Below are 22,346 nucleotides of genomic sequence, written 5' to 3'. Positions count from 1 at the left end.
CAACGCTGCTTCTCCAGGCTTTGTTTACTGATCTGATAATAAAATATTTATTCTGTTCTGCTCCAAGAAAAAATGGTCCTTTAAAAAAATCAATCACCAGAACAAGTAAATATATTCAAATTACAAAACCTTCTATTTAGAGGGAATTGTGTATCACAAAGTCCACACACTGCCAATGCAGAACTGGAGCAGGCTCTCCTCAAAATGCAGCACTGGAATGTGTATGCCCAGCCTCAGTGCTGTGGTGGGTAACTGAAAAGTCACTTCCTGCCTTCCTTTGTGACTCTCTCATACTTTGTCAATTTGTTAAAAACAATTACTGCGCCACAATCTTTTTGAACTTAAAATTTAAAATTGGAAAAACTAAAAAGGAAAAGGGGCAGGCATTCAGTGTTCTGTTTTCTTAAATAAACTGCAACAGACTGACTTTTTACGTAAAGTTGTGGTCTAGTCCTCTCCTGCTTTACTAAACATTGAGATAAGCACTGTTTCCTTTCTTGTGGTGCTCTGGACTCATCACTGCTCTTGTTAACACTAAACATTATTATCTTGGGCTACTACCAAAGCACAAGATACATTTTTGAAATCCTGCCAATAAAAGCCACTCAAAAATCTACTTGAATCATACTTTGGTTTTACCAGACCTTTTTTCAAGTTAAGTAGTAGCAGAAAGACCATCAAATAACTCATACATATGCTGTGTTCACTAATTTTGCATTCCTCTGCTTTAGCAACTTGTCCCTTGTAAATTTCACATTCATCTTATTCATCTTCCTCATTTAAAGCAATAAAATGTCCTTTCTAGATGTTTACATTCATCCTTGTTTCTTTTTTCCTAAAATTGGGCACACACACCAGTTCTCAGTAGAGCCCCAATGCTTTTTGTATTCCCCTCATCAGAACAATGTGTCACTGTGCCTCACAAAGCCGTGCTTCAGGGGCTGCTGTAACTCAAGCCATTCCCTCTGTCTCTCAGGTAACGCACCCTAAAGACTCCTCTCAAGGTTGAGGAAATGGAAGAATTTGAACCTTGTGCTCTCTTTTCTTATTTTTCTCCCTTGGAACACTGTGTTTATGCTCCACCTTTGGTTTTTGATCATTTTTTATCCCTGTTAAAAGAAATCTAAAGTAACTCACTTCAGCTTCTTCTTGAGCAGGAAAACCTTATTGTACCATGGAAGAAACTGGGAGATTGTGTCCTGCACGTTCTTTTTGTAACAGCTAGGACACTCAATCACTCACTGACAATGGGTATTTGTGAACATTTCATGTGTTTGTTCAGGTTCCATGGCTTTTTAGCTACTGAACAGGTGGCCAACAGCAGACCTTGTCCCTGACACCAGTTCTGTGCAGCTCCTGTTCTGTCTCACCTGGCTATACAGGCAGGAAAACTCCTTTCTTGCTCAGCATCCCTGTGCTCCCACAGGTGGATATGGAACATTTACACGGTGCCACTGAAAGCCCTGCCCTCTGACACACAGCAGCCTCACAGCCTGCCCCTCACCGAGCTCGTGGTATCAGCACTCACACCATCCCAGTTACATAAGACAACCTCAGATTTCCTCCTGTTGCCAAACCCCCTGAAACACAGGCACATTTCAAAACAGCCAATTGTTCTTATCCTGCCAGCCACAGCTCTTTCACAGGTTTCTTGTTTCTCCTCACACTGCCTATTAGTTTACCCAAGGGCGTTCAGCAACAGGACAGGTTTAAATCTTACCTTATTCTGGTTGGGGGGGGACTTCAGAAACCGTAGCACCACACAGCGCTGGAGAAAAATAGGAAAGAATAGGGATTCATTAGCATTTACAAACACCACAATTGTCTGATTCCCCAAAGCACCTCTCTGAGAAATTAAGGGGAAAAAAAAAACAGAAAAGGACATTTTAGATGGTTATTTCACTCAAATCAAATACACCAGCTGAAATCAAACACAGCAATGTCTGCTGCCAGCTGTGCCATCAGTTTAACGAGGCAGCCACTCTGCATTTCCAGTCACCAAGCACAACAGGGAAATGCTCCCTTAGCTTACAGCACTGCTCTGAAAATCTGGGAAAGCTCACATGGAACCCCAAACACCCCCACCCTGGCATTTGTGCACCAAAGCTCCCCAAAAGAGACACAAGGCCCATCTCAGTTACAGTATCAGCAGAGCATTACAAATTATTAAGGAGACACTTAACAGTTACCACCAGCAGCTACACAGCTGAACTTACCACTAAACTAAACCCTGCTGCTTGTAAACTTCTGTGGAGTAAATACATAACACAGGAACAAATAGAGCAGGTTTTCAAATATTTTACCTTAAAACCATAGAAAAACTCACTAATTTTTGTCATTTTTACAATTTTTATCAGCTTTGTAACAATTTTAAAAGCTCGAGACTTTACATATTAAAATCAAAGTCTGACATGGTGTTAAGGAACCTGCAGCCTTAAAAGGCAACACACAGCCCTGCCTCTGGTCTGCCTAAATATCTGATACTAGAGATACTTACTTCCACTGATATAAGTACAGGTACAATGGGGCTACCAACAACTGGGCACCACAGAAGGTAGAGACAAACAGCTCTTTTCCAGAGTTATCTCTTAGCCAGTCTGTCTCCATTTGGGCCTTCCCAAGACACACCAAAAAGGATTACATCCATTTAAAGCACTACCACACAAGTACATTCAGATTTGCTGACAAAGACAAGGCAGACAAAATGTCCCAGTTGCACTTCAGTTTTATGGAATCCAGCTTTTTCCCTTCCAAATTATTTGCCATTAAAAAACTTCACATAGCATGACAGCACCAGATCTATTCCATGTTTCAGAGCTGAAAGCTGTTTCTGCACATGCTGAGGGAGAGAGCTGCAGATATCTCTAATTACTAACATGGAGAGAAAGAGGAAACAAGCAAAACTAATGACAATGTGCCATCCAAAACAAAAACAAAACTAGGTCCAGGTTCAGACATTGCCACTGAAAGCCAGACAAGGCCCCTTCCACTTCTATAAAGTCTCACGCCACCATAAATCTCAACATTCACCCACATCTGGAAAACACTCTCCCATAAAAGGATACTTTGCTGTGAATTTGATTTGTCCTGCAGGATGAGTGCTCCAACAGCAAAGGAGATACCAGCAGAGTGGTAATTACAGTCACCTGCATTTGACAAGATGCCTGGTGACATTTCCTCTCTCTCATTATGCCCCACACATGGGTAACAGAGCCCAGGCCTGACGAGCCTGTAGCTCTGCGTGCAGTGTGTTATCCTTACAGTGTTTCAACCATTTGGGTCTCCTGCTTTAATTATTCATTAGTAAGTGGATCAGTGACGGAGCGATCTGATTATCACTTCTAATCCATTGAGAAACATGATTCTGTAATCTTTCAAGGCTGGTGTAGATATTTATCTTTTAATCAGTTCCCAGTCATGATTCCAACCAGCACTCTGGAAAACTTGATTTGCTATCACAGGACTCAGGACAGTATTTGTTTATCAGCAAGTCATTTCTGATTTGGCAAAATTACCAAAATTACATATAGCAAAAGAAGAATGTGTTACTGGCCTAAAGATGTCAAAAGGAAACACAGCACTGTTCAAGCAGAACTTCACAGATGCACTTAAACCAGCCAGCCCAAACTACATTTTAGTAAGACTATTAGATGATTAGAGAAAATAAAACAAAACCATCACCAAACAAACAAAAACCCACCCCAAAAACAAACCTCAAAAAAACCCTCAAAACACTTCTTTCCTATTTTGAGGCAAGTTTCCAGCTAGATACATCCCTTTGTGCATTTCAATACCAGTTCCACAGCACCAAGGTTAATCCATCAGATGCCACAGATGCCAACTGCTTCAGAAGTATCACCACCAAAAATATTGGCCCACATTTTTCATGCTATTGCATTTCTGATTCACTTGGCTGATTCTTTACTTGGAAATATTGTGGGTGGTTGTTGCCATGAGGTTTTTTGTCAGTTATCTTAAAATGCCTTCAATTTTTTTATATTTACAGACTGAACACCAAATATGTGCCACATTTATCTGCATGCATGAGAATGGCCCAAATTCCAAAGGGAATGGATCTCTGAAGAGGCTGTCACTACTCCGTAGCAATTTGAGAATCAGCTCAACTACATCCTAATGCTCCCTACATTTCCTTCTCCACAACCAGTGGAAGGGCTCACAGAGACACCTAGCACCACTTCCATCAAGGCACTGGCACCATCAGAGTATTTAATTAGCCGGATAACAGTTCCAGAGAGATAAAAAGATGAAAAAGGCAGGCTGCAAGCAGAAGGGGAGAAAAAGAAACAGTGCATGGATGTAGGAAACGTAACACATAAAACATTAAAAGGCTTCATATCTTTTGATGTAAGATAAGTTAGAAAAATAATTAATTCAAAGGAAGAATTCTCTACAATTTTTTTTAATCCCTGCATATGTTCAGTCTCCATTTAGTGACAAAAGACTAAAAATAACCAACGCATCAGAACATCACACACTACTGCTCTTACTCTCAAATAAGGAATTTAAGGACAACTCTCACATGAGAGCAGAGCAGCTTGATGGCAGATAACAATAGTCATACTTGGCCTACAACAACAACCATTTCCAATTGTTATGGAAAACTGAAAACAAACACTAGCAACAAGGATACCAAAACTTGCTCTCTGAAAACATGCACAAGCGCTGGGTCGGAGATGATGTAACCAGAGGTGATCCGGGCAGCTCGATCCCAAGCCACAGCGTTTGGAGCCCGCAGTTTACAGCCTCCCCAAGAAAGGCAAACACTTCTTCAGCACCCATCACCAAACAATTCTTTGGGTTAGAGCACCGCAAAGTTAAGGACTGCAAATAAGGAGAGAAGGAGCTGTGGGAGGAGCTGTGAAAATACTCAAAATCGGTGGCATCACAGACCAGCGGGATGTGTACACACACAGCTCTTGTCCTCGTGTGTCCTGGTAAAAACAGTGTCCTGGGCTTGGTCCCCAAAAGCTTACCTGTAAGAATTTTTATTTTCCAGAGCAGTTACTACAGCTATTATATTAATCTTACTCAATCAAATCCAAAAAATAAAGTAATCCTTGGTAGCTCAGCCAAAATATGACTGGAATCGAGCCAGGTACTTTGGCTTAGGCAGTAGAATTATGAAACCAGGATAAAAGCTTACATTTGTTTCTTTACAGCTTGGTGTTTGATAATGACCTTATTCTATGACCTCACTGTCATAAAATGCAGGCCTCCTGAACTGGAGAGTTTTTAAAAGTTAAACACAACTGGGGCAAATCTATAATCTTGATATTCCCCTTCAGGGAACAACCTCGTTTGCATCATGGAGATTTTTTTCAGGTCTCTTGCTACATTAGTAACAAAAATCTAGATAAGAGTTGGTTGCAGTGAAAGAAACAGGAAAAAATTAAAATTAGCTCAACTGCTGGTAAAGTTGCTTAGATATCCAGAAAGATGTGTGTTTTCCCTCTGCTTTTACCACCTCTGCTCACCCATGTTTAAAATAAGTTTCTGTACAAAAATACAAAGAATTAGCCTGTCCAAACACAAAGCCTGGGAAACATCAGCCTCTCCTTTTCCAAATAAGCAGGTTCACGTCATTTGTTATTACTCCATTATTATTCTAAGCAGCACACATTAACTGCTTTTGTCTGGAGGCAAAGCACTACTCTGACATCTTCCACAACTGGAAAAGATTCTCATCTCCTTGATTCCCAGCTTGGGCTCACATATGCAAGACCGACTGGTAGAGAGCAAGACTCTGAGAAGCAACTTCTCAAGTCCCAAAAGGAACTCCACCCCCCTTCCCACACCCATCATCTCCTCACACCACAACACCTCATAAATTCTGGTATCTAAAAACTCACCAGTATTTTTGCAGGCACTATTTGCAATTTTACATGACAAAGTTACCTACCTGTTGCTTAAAAAGGCACACAATACAGAACAGAGTAACTAAACCCATCTTTCTTTAAAGTTGTGCATGTTAAAGTCACAAGTTTCCAATTATAAACACGGGGTGAAACACTCTCAAAGACTGCTAACAAATCTTCTCTACAATTCTTACTCTGGTATTTTTTGCAACTAATTTCACACACCACCACCAGCCACTGCCAAAGGAGATGAAGGTACAAAGTCAAATACTTATGGAGAAAATAGTGTCTGTAAAGGCTCTGAATTTCTTTGTAACTGGTTACTTAATTCACTGGTTTGCTGACCCTGAAGAGCCACCAAAAACTTATCAAACACAGCTCCAAGGATGCCAGACCCACTGTGATTATTCAGTGCTACCTAATCATTGTGGGTTTACAACAACCTACAGCAATGGCACCTACAGAAAGTACATTCTAATTTTCAGTCCAAGGGAGGGAGACAAACTGAACACAGTGATATGCAAATATTGATTATTTATAATTTGCAGTTATACTGCAAATACTGAACCACAGTTCCAAGGGTACTCAACATGAACCATGGAATTGTTCAGCTGATATTAAGCTATTCCTGCAGTAGCACACTGCAGCTGCATGAAGTATTTGCCAACCAAAAAAATTATTCTGACTTTTTTTTATTCCAAATCTACATCCCACAACCCCTTCAATTCCAATTCTAGTTTTAGGGGTTTGAACAGAAAACAATGGTTTTCTATTCAGAAAATGCAATTTCTGGGAAGGAGAGAAATGGACAAAGAAGTGTTATCTTCACATCTCAGAAAAGACAGTGACAGGGAGAGTTTGTCCTTCTGAGAAATGGTGGAACTCAGTGAAAACATGCCCACCATACTGCCCATACTTACCTACATGGCACTCAACACAATACATTTCTAAAGGTCTCCTCATTCAGGGTCAGTGTGCTGTGCAATGTGAAGGGCTATGAGAGATGGAAACAAGCTAAGTACTAGAAAATTTTGAAGCTTTTGAATGAATACACTGGTAGTATCATACACAATTGTTTTCCAACTCAAGTTTTGTTCCACATAAGGTGGATAAGATCACACAAAACAAAGTGAGGAAAGCTACATTTCCTGCCAGTATGGAGGAAGTTTAGCAATTGCTCACACATAGTGCAAAGAAGCATTCAGAAATAGGAACAATACCCTTTTATTTAGCACAGGAGTCCTTGAAGAACAATGGTTTTATTTCTTAACATGAATAAAAGATTTCTGGCATGGCATGTGGCTTTATACCATTCAATATGGCAAACCCTTATTTGAAAGCAAACCCCCCATGACACTTGTTTTCTTTAGCACAGAGCTCACAGCTTGCATCAGACTTCAGGTGCTCATTACAATTTTTTTTTCTGCTTGGTTATGATCTTGATTCCCGTGAGAGTCAAGCACTACCTCAGGTTTCACTTTATAGCTAAGCTTCTATAACCTTGCAATGCACAGATGGTACCAATTCCGAGAGAATTTAATGATTGCACTCTGCAAGAGAGAGAAGGAAATGTCTGCCCTTCAGCCAAAGCAGCTAATCAGAGCACCTGAAATGATATCAAGTGATACACCCACTGGTATGAGGTGGAAACACATACCAGAGAGAGAACAGGATGAATAAAACCATTGATGCCTGGCCCCCAGTGCGCATTAGCACTGCCTGGGTAGCACAGCACATGGCCCTGACATCCTTGCTGTGAAACAAGAAAAAATGGTCCTTAACATTTAAAAGCATATCAAATACCTCATCCATCTGTCAAACAGGTGAGTTGTACCAATCAGAACATAAAAACACATCCTAAGCTTCCTCCCTTCAAGCAGCTCTAAAGCCCCCTCTATCAGCAACACACACTTCCCAGCATTAAGCTGCCAAGTCATCTGATGTTATGCTGGGGAAACCAGGCATTCCAGGAAATTATTAATGGGGGGGAAGGAAATAAAGAGTCAAAACAGTAAGAGGGATTAGAATGAAGCTAAATAATTAAATGGACAGTTAGAACAAGTGAGTAATTCTCAGCATCCCGAACAAGTCAACCAGAAGGCACCTAAGCAAGCCTTGTGCTCATGCAGAACCCAGTGGCTCTGCTCCTTCCCGAGTAAAAGCAGGTCAGGGAGGACACTTCAAGGAGGTCAGCACAACTCTTGACACTTTATTCCATGTCACAGACAAATCCACTGAGGCAAAAGGAACAGCCACTGAAAAGCTGGGAGAGAGGAAGCACCAAAAGAGTGACTAAAGTAGGCTCTTAGACTGAGCACTCCTACACAGCTTTGGGTCACCCAAAGCAACCAACCCACGGCCGCTGTCAGCTGAGGGCAGATAGAGAAAAGGCACAGAAACTCCATCACTGCATTACAAGCACTTGTAACACGCACAAAAGAAATATTTTTGAGATAACAACTTGATCTCAACTCGTTCAAGTTTGAGCCAGCACTGAACCCAACCAGAAAAAAAATAGGATCATTTTTAATCAAGGCTAATGACCTCCTGAGCTTGACTGCAAAACTGGGAGTTGTTTTACATTTTCACTGGATATAGCCTTCAGCATTCTCAAAAGTTCCACTAAAAAAAAAAGACCCAAAGTAGAGTTTGAATTCCCAAAGAATATCATCAAAAGACAAGTCTGGTCCAACACTCATTATGAGCAAAAGATAGCCCCTCTGAAATAAGTATTCTGCAGGGAGGAGAGAGGTGCTGCTGCTGCTGCAGTTAAATGATCACTGTCGTATGGGATTAGCGTTACACCACAGAGCTTCTCTCTCCCCTCTCCATCCACACACATGCTGTGTTTCCCCATCTGCATCTACAAAACTTAAGGCACTCATATAAGAAAAGTTTTAATTGCTGCCTTTCTGCTCTCTCTCCTCTCTACATTCAGCCCTGCTATCCAGTGCCACCTGCTCTTTCACTTCATGGAAGACACTAAACCACTTTGCATTCAGAGCATCCTTTCAGTGCAGAAACCTGGGAAACCAGAAAAAAAAGAAAACAAGAAAATTTTAAATTTAACTACTGGTAGAATATTTAATTGAAATCCTGATACAGAATTAAAATTCCTTGATGTTGACTCAACCTAACAACTTGGGGGAAGTGTGTGTCAATAAAAAGCTTCACAGCTAATTCACAGAACTGGAAGTACTTTCAACTTTTAATTCTTTGTTTATAGTATTATAGTAAAACCTTTGTAGATTGTACTGAAGTAGAGTTAGATCACATTGTCAGTCACATTGTACCTGTTTAGCCAAAGAACTAAACACAAACAAATACAAAACTGTCTTTTTCTTCATCCACTGACCATAGATGTGTATCTAAATATCAATTAGCCAAGGTCAATGCAAGGATCCTACAGTTTAATACAGGTGTCACAAAGGTTCCCACGTTCCAGCTCAGACTGGTGATTCCCCTCTGTTCATAAAAACTCCATTGTTGTTTCGAGCAAGACAGGCATCTCTTCCTTTCTTTTCACTGATGACACGCCCTGATTACATACTTGGCTTTTTCAACTGGTTTTCACAGCTGCTTCAGTCAATTTGGGCAGAAGCTCCTCCACTTGTTTGCAATAAGTAAATAAAATGCTAAAAAATCAAAAGCAATGGCAAGTAAGAAAAAAGGACTATTTCCTTTAGCCATCAAGCTGTCTTCCTGTCCTTTTGTCTAAGTAGGCAAAAGGTGTGCAGGTGTGGGGGTTTTGTTAAACTCTGTTTTGTTAGACACTGCTGAGATACGCACACACCCAAAAAAACACCAATGCTGGAGAATCCAGGTCAAAGAAATGCCCTATGAAATTTAAAAAAAAAAAAAAACAAAACAAAACAACAAAACAAAACCACCAAACAGAAGAGGTAGAAAATTCTACACAATCTAAGAATCAGATGCAGAGCTCCTCCCTACATTACATGATTGCTAAATCCATCAGAAGCAGGAATTTGGAATGTAAATACCAGAATCTCATCAAGGAGACAAAAATGTTTAAGTTCCAGTCTTACCATAACTATGCCTCTCCAATTAGTCAAATTAAAATTCAATAAATACAAGTTGCATTTTACTTTTTCTGGTAATATCTTTTGTAAAAGAACCAAGAGACCAGAATGTGGCCATATTTAATCAGAGCAATATTCAGAGAAGGCCATTAAATACTATTATATTTATAACCACGGGAACAGCAAAATTTCCTTAATTGGAGATTCTTTAATACAGGAATCATCAGCCTGTTCTATATTTCCATGAAATCAAGACATTTATAGATATTAATGAAAAGAAAAAAAAATAAGAACACAACTGAACAGAAAACAGAACACAACTGAAGAAAAAATTTTCTTTATAGTCAGGGGTCTGGAATTTTTCAGGAACAACTCAGAAGTTTCGGGGGCATCAGTGCTTACACAAACTTCAATAGTGCAAAACAGATTCAGGAACTCCACACAGAAAAACAACAGAAGAAACAGGCCACACAAGTTTTGTGACTTGTACAAAATGACATCATCAGAAAAAGCACCTTAAGAAGATTCTCTCAACAAGACAGCAAGTAATGATCAGCATCATCCCTTTCTGCCAAACAACACCAGAGGAAAGCTGCAGATAATTAAGTCATTCCAACCAGAAGCTTTCTACTCTTTCAGCAACACCCTTCTGTCTAAACATACAACCCTGTCCTCTCTTCAAGTAAGTTTATTGCAACAGAACTGAACTTGTCATTATTCTTATAAACAAAACAACAAACAGCCACAGGAAAACTCTTTCATAATGCAAAGGCACTATGAGGAACAATTATCTACCCTGATTTGACACAAATCCCCTTCTCCCCAACCAAATCCCTCTCCCCTATGCAGAAAGTGACTTCCTGCACATGCTTTGCAGCCATCATAATGCAGGTGCCAGCAGAAGCAGCTACAGACGCAGTGAAAGCAGAGACTGCTGCTAAAACACCAGATCCCCTTCTCTCCCTGCAACTCTGCTCACTACAGTCCCCTGTGCAGCCACCACAAGGACTGGGAAAGATGCTTCTAAAAGCAGCACTGGATATCCTCCATCTTTACCACAGGTCTTGAAGGCAAAATAAATATCACAGAGAAGAGACATATTATTTGTTTACTACAGGCACCAGTTTTGAGAATCTTCTGTGAGCTTCATTACCTGGCTTGACTCCCCCTTCCAGACTCCTTAGCTGCTTCCCTTACCTTCTCCATCTCCCCTTCTTTCCCTTTTCCTACTTGTAAGCTCACAGATGCTCTGGAGATGGTTTATGCATTTCCTAATTAAGTCCTGTAGCAAAACCCAAAGATATCTGCTAGGGCTGCAAACATTCCAAGACACAAAGTAGATGAACACTTACAATCCAGGCATCTGAAGCCATAAACCACAACCTTTTGCAACAACACAACAAGGTTGTTCTAGACCATCTCACTGAATAAAAACCAAGCTGGGGGAAAAAGCCTCCTATTTTCCACTTCCTCATACTCACCCTGAAATACAAGTTTAATGTTCAAATGTATTTCAAAATTAGGCTTTTGGTTACCACAATATCCCAACACACAAGAAGTAAAACAGAGGCCAGGAGTAATGTACATACTTCATGTCATAAAGCAGCTACTGCAGACTAGCAGCACACATTTCAACAGCACAAGGAAATCCAAGTTATTATTCACAGCGCTGCTTACACTACTTTCTACAAACATCTACTGAAGCCTTTTGAAATGAAGTGTTAAGTGTCCCATAGGAGCAAACAACTGACTAAAGTGCAGAGCTCCAAAGGAGGATTTCCAGCTCACTTCTGATCTGTGCTGCAGAAGACACAACAGCTAACCAGGAGATAACTGCTCTGCAGCAGTTCCTCTGAGCCCTCCCCACCGCTCACGAGTAGGGAGAAGGAGGGAAAGCACTTGCTTATCTGTCCTTTTAAATCTGAAGCCAAATTTGAAGCAGAAGGAGCAACTCTCCACTAAAAACTGTGTGAAAAAGAAACCTCCTTTCTAAAGTACCTGGATGGCTGTGGTGGTGCTTGGCTGGGGGTTTGTGGAGCCGTATCTGTATCTGTCCTGCAGCACAGATGTCTCACCAACACTTCAGAGTTATCAGCTGTATTTCACACTGGAATCATGAGGTAGCAAAGTTGTCTGATCATTCTAGCACTTCAGCAGACTGCAAGACTACACAATGGCCTTTCGACCACAACTCAGTTTCAATTTGAATTAATTTATTCTCAGCTTCAATAAAAACCAAAAGGAAAAGCTTGACTACCAGAGACATTTGTACCATAGTTCTGTACATCTTCTGGAACTTTAGATTCTCCAGAACTGAAACTTTAAAAATTAATGAAAGCAGAAGTTTGAGTGCTCATCAAGCTAGCACAGAGTTCCAGTGATAACAATGGGAACTGGAAATGTTCAGCAGGCATTCCATCTTTATTCACCAGATCACTGTCTAAATGCTGCCAAACTAATTAAAGTAACTATGAAACTACCACTGTAAGAACAGTCGTGTTGAGTAGCCATGCCGTGCCTCAGGATCCTTGTCCTGCACTGGAGGGACAAGGAACAGAGGTGCACTTGCAGTGATTTCAGCACACAGCGAGACTCCTGTCACGGTTACATCCTGCAGGATTAATAACCAGCAAGAGGAAAAAGCTCAGCAAGCACTGACAGCACTTTCATGGAAACAACAGAGCACGTTCCATAGGATGCCAGCATCCCACTGTCAGACACAGCTTTGTCTGGACGCACTGGAAAAGCGGCTGCATGTCGCCTGCGTCCAGGGCTTATCAGCTCACTGCCAGCAGAGCTGTTTGCTGGGCATGTGACTTTTCCATGACCAACTTTTTAATTTGGTACTGGACTGGATTAACAATGCGTTACATTCATGTCTTAAAGGGCAACCTACAGGGAATGGAGCAACCCCAGGAATTAAGCAGAGCCGTAAACACAGGAGAGCACCCTGTGCAACATGGGCTCACAGCCCTTTCTGTCCATCCCCAAGGCAGCCTCAGGAACGGGAGTGCCCAGCCAGGCTGCCCACCCCAGCCCACACACCCTGCACGGGAGACATGACCTTGCACAGGGCTGTTATCAGCGCTCCAAGGAGCAGTGCAGAGAGCAGGAGTTCAAACACAACACCCCAGACCTCGTCTCGTGGCAGGCAAAGCAGCTCATGCCCTCTTCTCCAAAAGGAAGAGGATTCACTTTTTTGTTGAAGTTTAAAAAACAAAACTTCTCAGATTTTCCAAAAGCAAGGAAGAGAGGCTTAGACATAGAGAGGTAGGGAGCAGCTTTCTCTCCACATTTCAAAACAGCACTACACATCAGAACATGGAAACCACAAGCACATGCAGCGTTCCAATCTGGCCTCTCACTTGTCTGAGCATCCATTCACGTCTCTCCCACCACCACCAAATCCCTACCCCTCCCTCTCGCACTGATACACAAAAAACATGAACTGGGAAGCTACAGAATGAAGTGAGGACAGTCAAAATGTCTTAGCTGCGCTGCTGATCCCTCCACACAAACCTGAGAATAACTCAACACCAGATCACAAGGAGGATGATTAATGGTGCAAGCATATCCTGTTCCTAAGAGACACAAAGTTACAATTAACATCTAAATAGTATTTATAGGCTTCAAGTTTACCAGACTTTGTCATCAGTAGACACAAAGATCCAAAATGTAAGCTTTACTGCTTCAAAGTTTTCTCTAAAGGAAAAATTGTATCTATTTCACTTTCACTCTAACTTTAAAAAAGTTTTAGCATCTTGTTAAAAAGAGAACTGGCACGCTCAGCAGCTACTCTGAATCACTGGCTGACTTCCTCACTTTCCACATCTTTAAAGATAATCACAATTACATCACTAATAATCCATTATTTATCCTGATTCCCGTCATCCAGTGACTGAGAAGTTTCTACACTGCCTTTTTCAAAGTTAAATGTGACAGGAAACAAAATTATACATGTTCTTCCACCAAAAATTGCTTTTAAATAGTATTTGATATAAAGAAAAAGAGGGGAAAAAAGCCAGAGCCACAGAAGTGCCCCTCCTAAAGTTTGGAGAGCACCACAAGATTTCTAGCATTTTCTCAGGCTTGGTATTTGTTAATATTTTATATCTAATTCATAGCTATAACACAGAAAACAGACATTAAAATAATCTGGTATTTCCAGTCATTCATTTAGACATAATTTTTTTAAATTATTCTCAAGATTCAACTGTTATTATAGATATTTTTCTACAAAAATCCTACATTTCAACATTCTGGCTTTGCTGAGTTTTGATCTATGAATCATCAAGAACATTCTGTGGCAAATCCATACCAGCTTTTAAACTAAAATACAAATACACCTTTAAAGCACAAACACGGCCACAGGCACTTTTTAGGAAAGGAATAAACTTCTTCAATGGATACATATCCCAATATATTAAGTAAACAATGCACATGCAAGGGGGGCATGAATATACTGTCAGCATAAACTGACACAGAGTCTGCTTGATTGGATTCAGCTTCGTTTAATCATTACTGCTTCAAGTACTGAATCTATTCAACTGGCATTTTTTAATAAAATACACCTTCATCCCCCGTGCCCCCCTCCCACCCAAAAAACTCCAGACAAACAAAAAGGGGGGGAAAAGCCCAACGAAACAAAAAACCAGCCCAACAGGTACACGGGGCAGTGGGGATGAAGTGACCGGCGGGGTCACCTCCCAGCAGCTCCGCGGCAAAGCCAAAAACCTCAGTTAGAGTCGGGAGCCCGGCCCAGCACTGCAGCGAGCGCTCAAACTCCTCACCGAGCCAGAGTCGGTGACAAAGGGAAAAACACGCCATCACCAGCTCGCTTTCTCCTGTCACATCACCCACACCCGGGAATGATGAAGGAAAAGGCGAATTTTTAGCACTTTTCCTCACAGCTCCCATCTCCAGGCGGCAGCTGCCCGGCCATCGGCTGCTCTCCCTCCCACCCTTGCTGGCCGTGACGGAGGACCCGGGGAAACGCCAGCTCATCTGCCCACGGGACGGGCCCGAGCTCCCCGGGACAGAAAACTCCTCCGGGAAAGAAAGCAGCGAGGGCGGGCGCCGGGGCCGAGCGGCCGCTCCCGCCGGGCCGCCCCCCTCACGCGGGCCCGGCTTGCGGCTCCCCCGTACCTGGCAGTGTGAGACGACGAGGCTCTGGTTGCCTTCCCCGTGGTACTTCCATTCATTCTCATCCATCTTCTCCACTTCCATGCCCGGCCCGGGCCGCGCGGAGGGCAGGAGCAGCCGCCAGCCCCGCCGCCTCACGCCGCCACCATCGCGGCTGCGCCGCCCGCCCTCAGCCGCGGGAAGTCCCGCCCGCCGCGGGCGCCATCTTGGAGCCGGGCAGCGCCGCCGCCGCCGCCATGGCGGGGCCGGGCAGCGCTGCCAGGGCGGCGGGACCCCTCAGGCGCCGCCCGGGCAGAACCGGCGGCGGAAAGGCCTGTTCTACCTCCGGGAACGGCCGGTCAAAGGAGGGAATGGTCCCGCTCTGCTCTACAGTGGTCTCACCTTCAGTCCTGTGTGTAGTTTTGGGCACTACCACTGTAAAACAAGGGACTAAGCTGTTAGAGAGCATCCAGAGGAGGCCATAGGGATGCAGCCAGACCGGGAGGGAAAGGCTTGTGAGGAGCAGCTGAGGGCACTTGGTGTGTTCAGCCTGGAGAGAAGGAGACTGGGGGCAGACCTCATCTTTACCAGGAACCCACCCAGAGGGGGGTCGGGCGCTGAACAGGCTCCCCTGGCTCACAGCCCCGAGGCTGCCAGAGCTCACGGAGAGTTTGGACAATGCTCTCAGGCACACGGTGGGATTTTGGGCTGTCCAGGAGCTGGACTCTGAGCCCGATGGGTCCCTTCCAGCTCCGTGTGTTCTGCGGTGTGGGGTGCCCCCATAACGTGCTCACTGTGTGGAAGATGAGCTCGCAGTGGAGGCTCTGCGCATGGTCCAACACCCAAAACAGGGCAGGTTTTGACCCCTTTGAGATTGCGTTTCACAGAATCACAGAATCAATTAGGCGGGAAAAGACCTCCAAGATCATCAAGTCCAACTTACAACCAGTGGCCACCTTTAAAGCCGGCACTAAGTGCTACATCCAGTCTTTCCTTAAACCCCTCCAGTCCCTCGCAGTGACTCCACCATCCCCCCTGGGCAGTCCCTTCCAATGTCTTTTCAGCTACAGTTTCCAGTTACGCTGGTTTGAGTTTTACAGATGTTTTCTCTTGCAGTCAAGTGTCTGTTAATTAGCCTTGTGTTCCAATATACCAAGTCATTCAAATACCCAGTGTTAGAAGCAGAAAGATGAACGTCTGTGTAACATTCTTTTAAAATTAAACACTAAGCTGTTTTCCCAAGTATGAATATACACATACATGGTTTACAATAAATAGAAAACAATCTAAAGATCCAAACTCCCTATCACAAATACAGGATCAAATTCTAGAACCCTTAATCCAGTAATTTTTATGACTATGAGTTTTGACCAGAAGCAGTGAAACTTACCCTTCAATGACCATTTTAAAACAATCCCTAAGGGCTCTCTGAAACTCTCCCTTTTCTTTCCTGCTTCCTCACAAGGCTTTTCATGACAGGGGCCAGGCTGGCACAAAAGGAGGTAATTAACACTCAGAAGCTTTCCTCTGTAAAATGAACATTTGTATAATTTGGATAGTACCCAAACTTGACTCTCTTTTGCAGCTTTTCAAAAGAAAGTCAAAGCAAAGTAAATGGTGCCTTTTTTACAGAGAGAGAAGATGCAACTAGAAGGCTGAAAATAAAACTTGCATAAATCTGCAATGAGTCACTGATGGTTTTTTTTTTAAATATGTGTGGTGTAACTTAAACACATCATCCAATTTCACTAAACTTAAAAAATGGGTTAAACAAAATATGTGCTAAAATACTAACTGATAATCACTTTTCCTTTTATAGCATACTCTACATGCCTCCATGAAAAAGGAATTCTTGCTCCTTTGACCATTTGATAAAGATGAAAATAATGACAGTGATTTCTTTAAATTAGGTTTCTGTCATCTGTGTTTGCAAAGTTTCTCTATGTGTGTTACTAGAAATGCATATCTAAAATACAAGAATTAACCATACTATTATGACTTTTAAGAGTGCTATAAAGAAGTTTCATTCAGGACTGTGAGACTGTGGTATTTATGATACTATCATTAAAAATAACTGTACTTCAGGGAAATAGTATTTAAACACTATTTAGGCTTACACTGAGAAATACATAGGGAAATGATACCAATGTATTGCCTTGCAATGGCAAAACTAATACGTCTCAATTTTAAAAGGAACTCTAGCACAGCACATTCTTTCATAGTTCTGAAAAATGCACACCTACAGAGTTAAAAATAAAGTGGAGGTTTGAGTGCACGGGTAAACAGCACTGAGGACACCAAGTTTTAGCATACTCCTTCTCTCCAGCAAGGCACTTCCCTCCCCTCCTTTTCCTCCAGCATTCCAAGGTGCAGAACTACCACTTGGGCAATTTGAGGCAGTGCTCTGAAAATACACTGATGAAACATAAACCTGGAGGGACAAAAGCCTATTTAACATATGCTCTTTCTCCCTGCATTATCAGGTCTTATTACTCATTCCAGGTATTATCTACGATGTGCTTGGACGGAACTATCAGAAGCTTTGGTGCCATTAATGCCATTCAGGTATTGCTTAACTGGAATTCCCCTGTCAGGTGGTGCAACTACAGCTGGTGTGGACATACCTGGATGGGTTTTAATTAGCTGCCTTGAGGTCTGCGAGCACAGAGCTCAGTGACCTGCAAAATCCACCCAGGGATCTCAGCAGATGGCCAGGTATCCTGTGGTATTTCAGTGTGTAAATAAATGAGTTTAAAACTGCAGCAGGAATGCAGAATGTAATAGTACCTTCAGTCCTCCAGCCCCCGCTTCATCCCCTCAGCAGTTCTTTTTTTGGTGTTTGAAGGAGTTAGAAGAGCACCACAGGCCTGAAATCTCTTTTCCTCAGAGTGCTGTAACTGTATTGTACTTTATGGCATAATCCCCATTTCTTGGGATACTTTGGTATTGGGAAGCCATCAACACTGAACTCTTTGCCATCTTTTGCAATTTGTAAGTTCACCAGGGAATGAAAATGAAATTGTAAGAACAGTCCACAGTTCACATATTCACTTTGAGGAGGAAAAAAAAGTATTAGGCAAGTATTTAATGTTGACATTCTTTGCTATAAAAAGTTCATTAAATCCAAATCTGAGGGGAAAAAAAATAGCATTACCTGAGACTCGTGATAAAATTGGGTGCCAATAATACAAAGGTCTTGTAAGCTCTTGAGAAGGATTTCTGCTACAATAGGTACATCTTAGTTCTCCTGGTTCCTAAAATGAAAGAGGTTTCTGTATAAAAGAAAGGATATTTTGTTCTTTATGAAAAGAGTAATCGTGACACAAAAGATCCTGTCCTGTGACCTAGAAAAATCTGCCTGGAGAAATCAGTTTTAAAAATCACAAATTCAAGGTAATAAGTCCAAAAATATTAAATGGACTTGATAATACAACAGTGAAACTGTGCTACAAAATACCATTACTGTTTGTTTTAAACTACTACACCATTTTCAGTTTCAAAAGACAGAATTCTGTTTAAATAGGACTGAGTTTCATAGTTTTATGCTCAGGCCAGCAGAAATGGAATATACTTATGTAACTCACATCATTCAAATGTTCAAGCTTTGTCTTTTTTCTCATATCAGGCTGCACCATGCCACTGTTATTTCTTGAATCCCTGTTTCTTCTACATAATTTCACACACATACTGGAAGTGCAGGAAATTTCTTGCTCCAACTGTCATTTCACCATCTCACACTGACTAAGAATCACTGACCCTACAAAGAAAAACAGTTTACAATAGGACTGGAGTGTGTCATTTGGTGGTTTTTTAAGAAAGCACATGTGGTGCTTTGTACCACTGTGAAATATTGTAGAAATAAAGGAAGTCATGGCTTCAGGAATAAGGCTGTAAGTATCAGGAAAGGTGACTTTACGTGAATAAAGATAAAGCCACGTCTGTGTTGTTAGCAGATAAGAGCTGCACAAACTTACCACAGATATAGATAAACAGACATTATAACTACCAAGAACTTTAATTGCTGCACACAGTCTGAGTTATAAAATTATAGACACAGCATAAAGAAGAACCCTGTACTGTATATCTAACGCCAAAGAATTTCCAGGACAGACAATATTTTTTACATGTAGACAAGACAATTAAAAACCACTTCCTGTACACAGGATGCCTGTACGTTTATTGAAAAGAAAAGCAACTATTTATCAGTGGGACATGATCCAAAACACAAACAAATGAAAAACAGTGTTGTTGTGATTTTTTTTTGACTGGTGAGAGAAAATATATGGAAAAAAAAGATGTATTGTAGGTGGTCATTAAAGCAAAAAACTATGGTGAAATCCTAGTAGCTTTGACAGGGTATTAAGGCAGGAAGGAACAAGACCAACCCCATCTAAGCACCTCCTTAAAGTCTGTTTTTACAGCCTGTAATCTGCAGGCGAGGAAGGAAAGATGAAGGGATAAAGAGCTTTTAGGTCTTGCCTTGTATTACTGGACATGCCAGCAACTAAAAACCAAAATACTCTTTCCATGAAGAGGTGAATGCAGAGCAGTTCTGTAGCCCGGGCAGAGCTCATGTAGCCACAGGATTTGTGGTGCTTTCAGGCCAGGCCAACACTCCTCAGTGCAGGCACTCGCTGTTAATGTTGCACTGTTTGCTCACCATCAAACACCTCTCGCAACTGCTCCTGTGAAAACACTTTATTGTGTCCTATCACAAATATTCCCCAGCCTTGTGCCCAGCCCTTGGACCTGTTAATGGTTAAAGGACAGCATTCAACTTCTTTTTGAACCTATGTGAGCCTCTTCAAACAGGGAAGAGGACGTGTAGATTAACCTGGTTTTCAGCTAAATCACCATCATTTGGCAACATTTCCATAGGAAACCTGGAAACCTTCCCCATGAGAACTTTCAGTTCACCGAGTACAAGGTCTCCTGAAGATAAATTACTAATTTATGTGTAAATTGGTGACATGTTAACGTTTCAGTTTATACCCAGAAACGCCAATCTAGAATAGATGGAAAACACCAAACAGCATTATATAGAGTGGTACAGACACACTGGGCATCAGTTTCTTTTGTACTTACTGAGAAATTCAGATTTACGTTCCTTGGCGCAGCTATAGAATACTTTTAAAGACAGAGATCCTTCAATCCATAGGTACTACATTTTTGTTATTTTATTATTTTTATTAGCACTGTATTGTTAACGATTTTGGAGTGATCTCATTATGCAAGTGGCATCATAAAATTCAGTGTTCCTCCCGACCAGCTCCCTTGAAGAATCCAATTTACTGGAATTTTCATGATTGATACCAATAAGCAGAACTGATAAATAGCCAAGAGACACTTTCTAAAATTCTAAGCCTCACATTATCTGTCATCTCCAATACACGAACACAGATGCAATGCAGTTCCCAAGCAGAGACACCAATATAAACATTATGAAATCTCAAAAGGGTGATCTTGTTCTCTGTTCCAAATCTGGCCATGTGTTCCCGAGTCTCTCACATTGCCCTTGACACATGGACACCCCTGAGTCACCTCAGAGTCACACCCATGAGTCACCTCATCTGATTATTCATCAAATGAATCGTTGAGCTTTCTCTGGTGGGATTTTTCCCAAAAACTTGTTTAGTTGACTCAGCAAAGCAGCGTGACATACAGCACAGCCACACAAGTGCTCCAGCCGTCACTGGAGGAGGACTGGGAGCACATCCCACAGCAGGGAGCGCAGGATTTGCGCTGCGCTGCCAGCTCCCTCTCAGACCGCAGCAGGCGGATTATGGAACTGCACTTTGAGCAGCTGCAGAACCTCCCGGCAGGGCAAACACACGGGGCCCTCCGAGGAAAGGAGAGAGCACAGAACGAACTGATAGCTCTGGGTGTGCTCGGGAAAAGCAGCAGAGCATGGAGAAGTGTTTTGGGAGGGAGAATTATGGCTCATTCAGCAGCGCAGGAGCTGTTACTGACAGGGGCGGTTGGGTTGGTTTTTTCTTTCTCCCCCAGAAAAACACAGAATTTGAGTTCTCCCATGGCCTCACTGCTCCATCTACCCAGGTTATAAAAGAGAATTGAAGGGAACTGCACAATCAGAGGATCAGTGATAACATATTCCACTAAACTTTATTGATTTAAAACAGCTATTTCAAAGGTGACAATCTACAATTCCCTTGATTAAGACGGAACGAAGTCGATACTTAACAAGTGATTATGAGATCTCTCTGACTGATCGTCTGCCAAAACCAAGAGCAATATCCTTTGCAATTAAAAACTTTATGACGGTGTCTCACTTGAATACTCATTACTCATATTTATGCTTTTGTTTCATGTCAGTGGGAATATATATGCACACACAGAGATCTCTCAGGTCAAGCTTTTTAGCAAGGAATTAAATTTAAGATGATTGAGTGAGCATAAATTCTGGATCAAATTCAACACTTACTAAAACAGAATCAGGCCCAAAAAGCAGTAAAGCCCCTTCTCACCCAAAGCTTGGCACCTTGGAAGGTACAAATCCATCTGCCTTGATGATCCACTTGATAGCTGGTTCTGAACCTGCCTAAGAATCTGTGACACTGTGTTACAGCGGAAAAAAAAAGGCAGGGGAGGCATTTCCATTTACCAGATCATCCCTGGAGACAGGTATTTAATTGCAGTTACAGGTTTGCAGGGGTTTACAGCGTTGCAAAATAGATAAAATAGGAAACAGCCTCATCTGCTGGTTTAAGGAAACACTATCAGGTGCATTGCTTTATTTTTCCTCTCCATGTACATATCCCAGATCTCATAGAATAAAATCTATAGGATTGAAATTTGGGATTGTTTGTTTGTTTTTCAGTAGCAAAGCCATTTGCACACACTCCTCATATGATTGCAAATCCCAGGTAATTCAGTGAAAGGAGCAGCTCTGAATCTCCCTTCTGGCTCCTTGTTGCTAATACAAACAGACACATCTAAAGAGATTGCTCAAAAGCTTCCCATTATTTAAGTTTCTTGTCATTTTGCTGAAGCTCCACAGTGTTCCTAAATCAGCTATTCCATGGCACTATTTGTTTCAAACAGAAGTGTTTGATGGACATTTTTGCTATTGAGTTTTTTCTTGTTTGTTTAAAAAGTTAATTTTAAAAAATCTTAAATTAAATTATTGAAAAATATGCTGACTTATCTTACCAAACTTTTCGTTAAAAAGCTTTAGCATTGAAACAACAATGAAGAAATTAGTGGGAAACAGTATGGAATAGCAGGTCACCCTGAGCTTAGGGATGGTTTTTTTTGGCTGTCTTTTTAGTCTCAATGCATCAGAAGAGGT

At 41.8% G+C, this 22,346-nt stretch overlaps 1 protein-coding gene across 1 annotated transcript in view; it reads right to left on the bottom strand.

Moving 5' to 3' along the window:
* Nucleotides 1-15,222, bottom strand: part of IPPK (inositol-pentakisphosphate 2-kinase) — a 29,941-nt gene extending 14,719 nt beyond the window's left edge. Inside the window, exons 1-2 of the mRNA XM_041459718.1 lie at nucleotides 15,062-15,222; nucleotides 1,721-1,768 (exon numbers count right to left, since the gene is read on the bottom strand). Of these exons, the coding sequence (XP_041315652.1) occupies nucleotides 1,721-1,768; nucleotides 15,062-15,142 (129 nt within the window). The 5' untranslated portion in view covers nucleotides 15,143-15,222. The remainder of the gene's footprint in view (nucleotides 1-1,720; nucleotides 1,769-15,061) is intronic.
* Nucleotides 15,223-22,346: the final 7,124 nt, after the last annotated feature.

This window comes from Pyrgilauda ruficollis, unplaced genomic scaffold (assembly GCF_017590135.1).
Source record: "Pyrgilauda ruficollis isolate IOZ18807 unplaced genomic scaffold, ASM1759013v1 scaffold10, whole genome shotgun sequence".
In the NCBI taxonomy this organism is placed as follows: Eukaryota; Metazoa; Chordata; class Aves; order Passeriformes; family Passeridae; genus Pyrgilauda; species Pyrgilauda ruficollis.
Note: the sequence above shows the minus strand (reverse complement) of the source record. Positions and strands in the feature narration are given on the sequence as shown.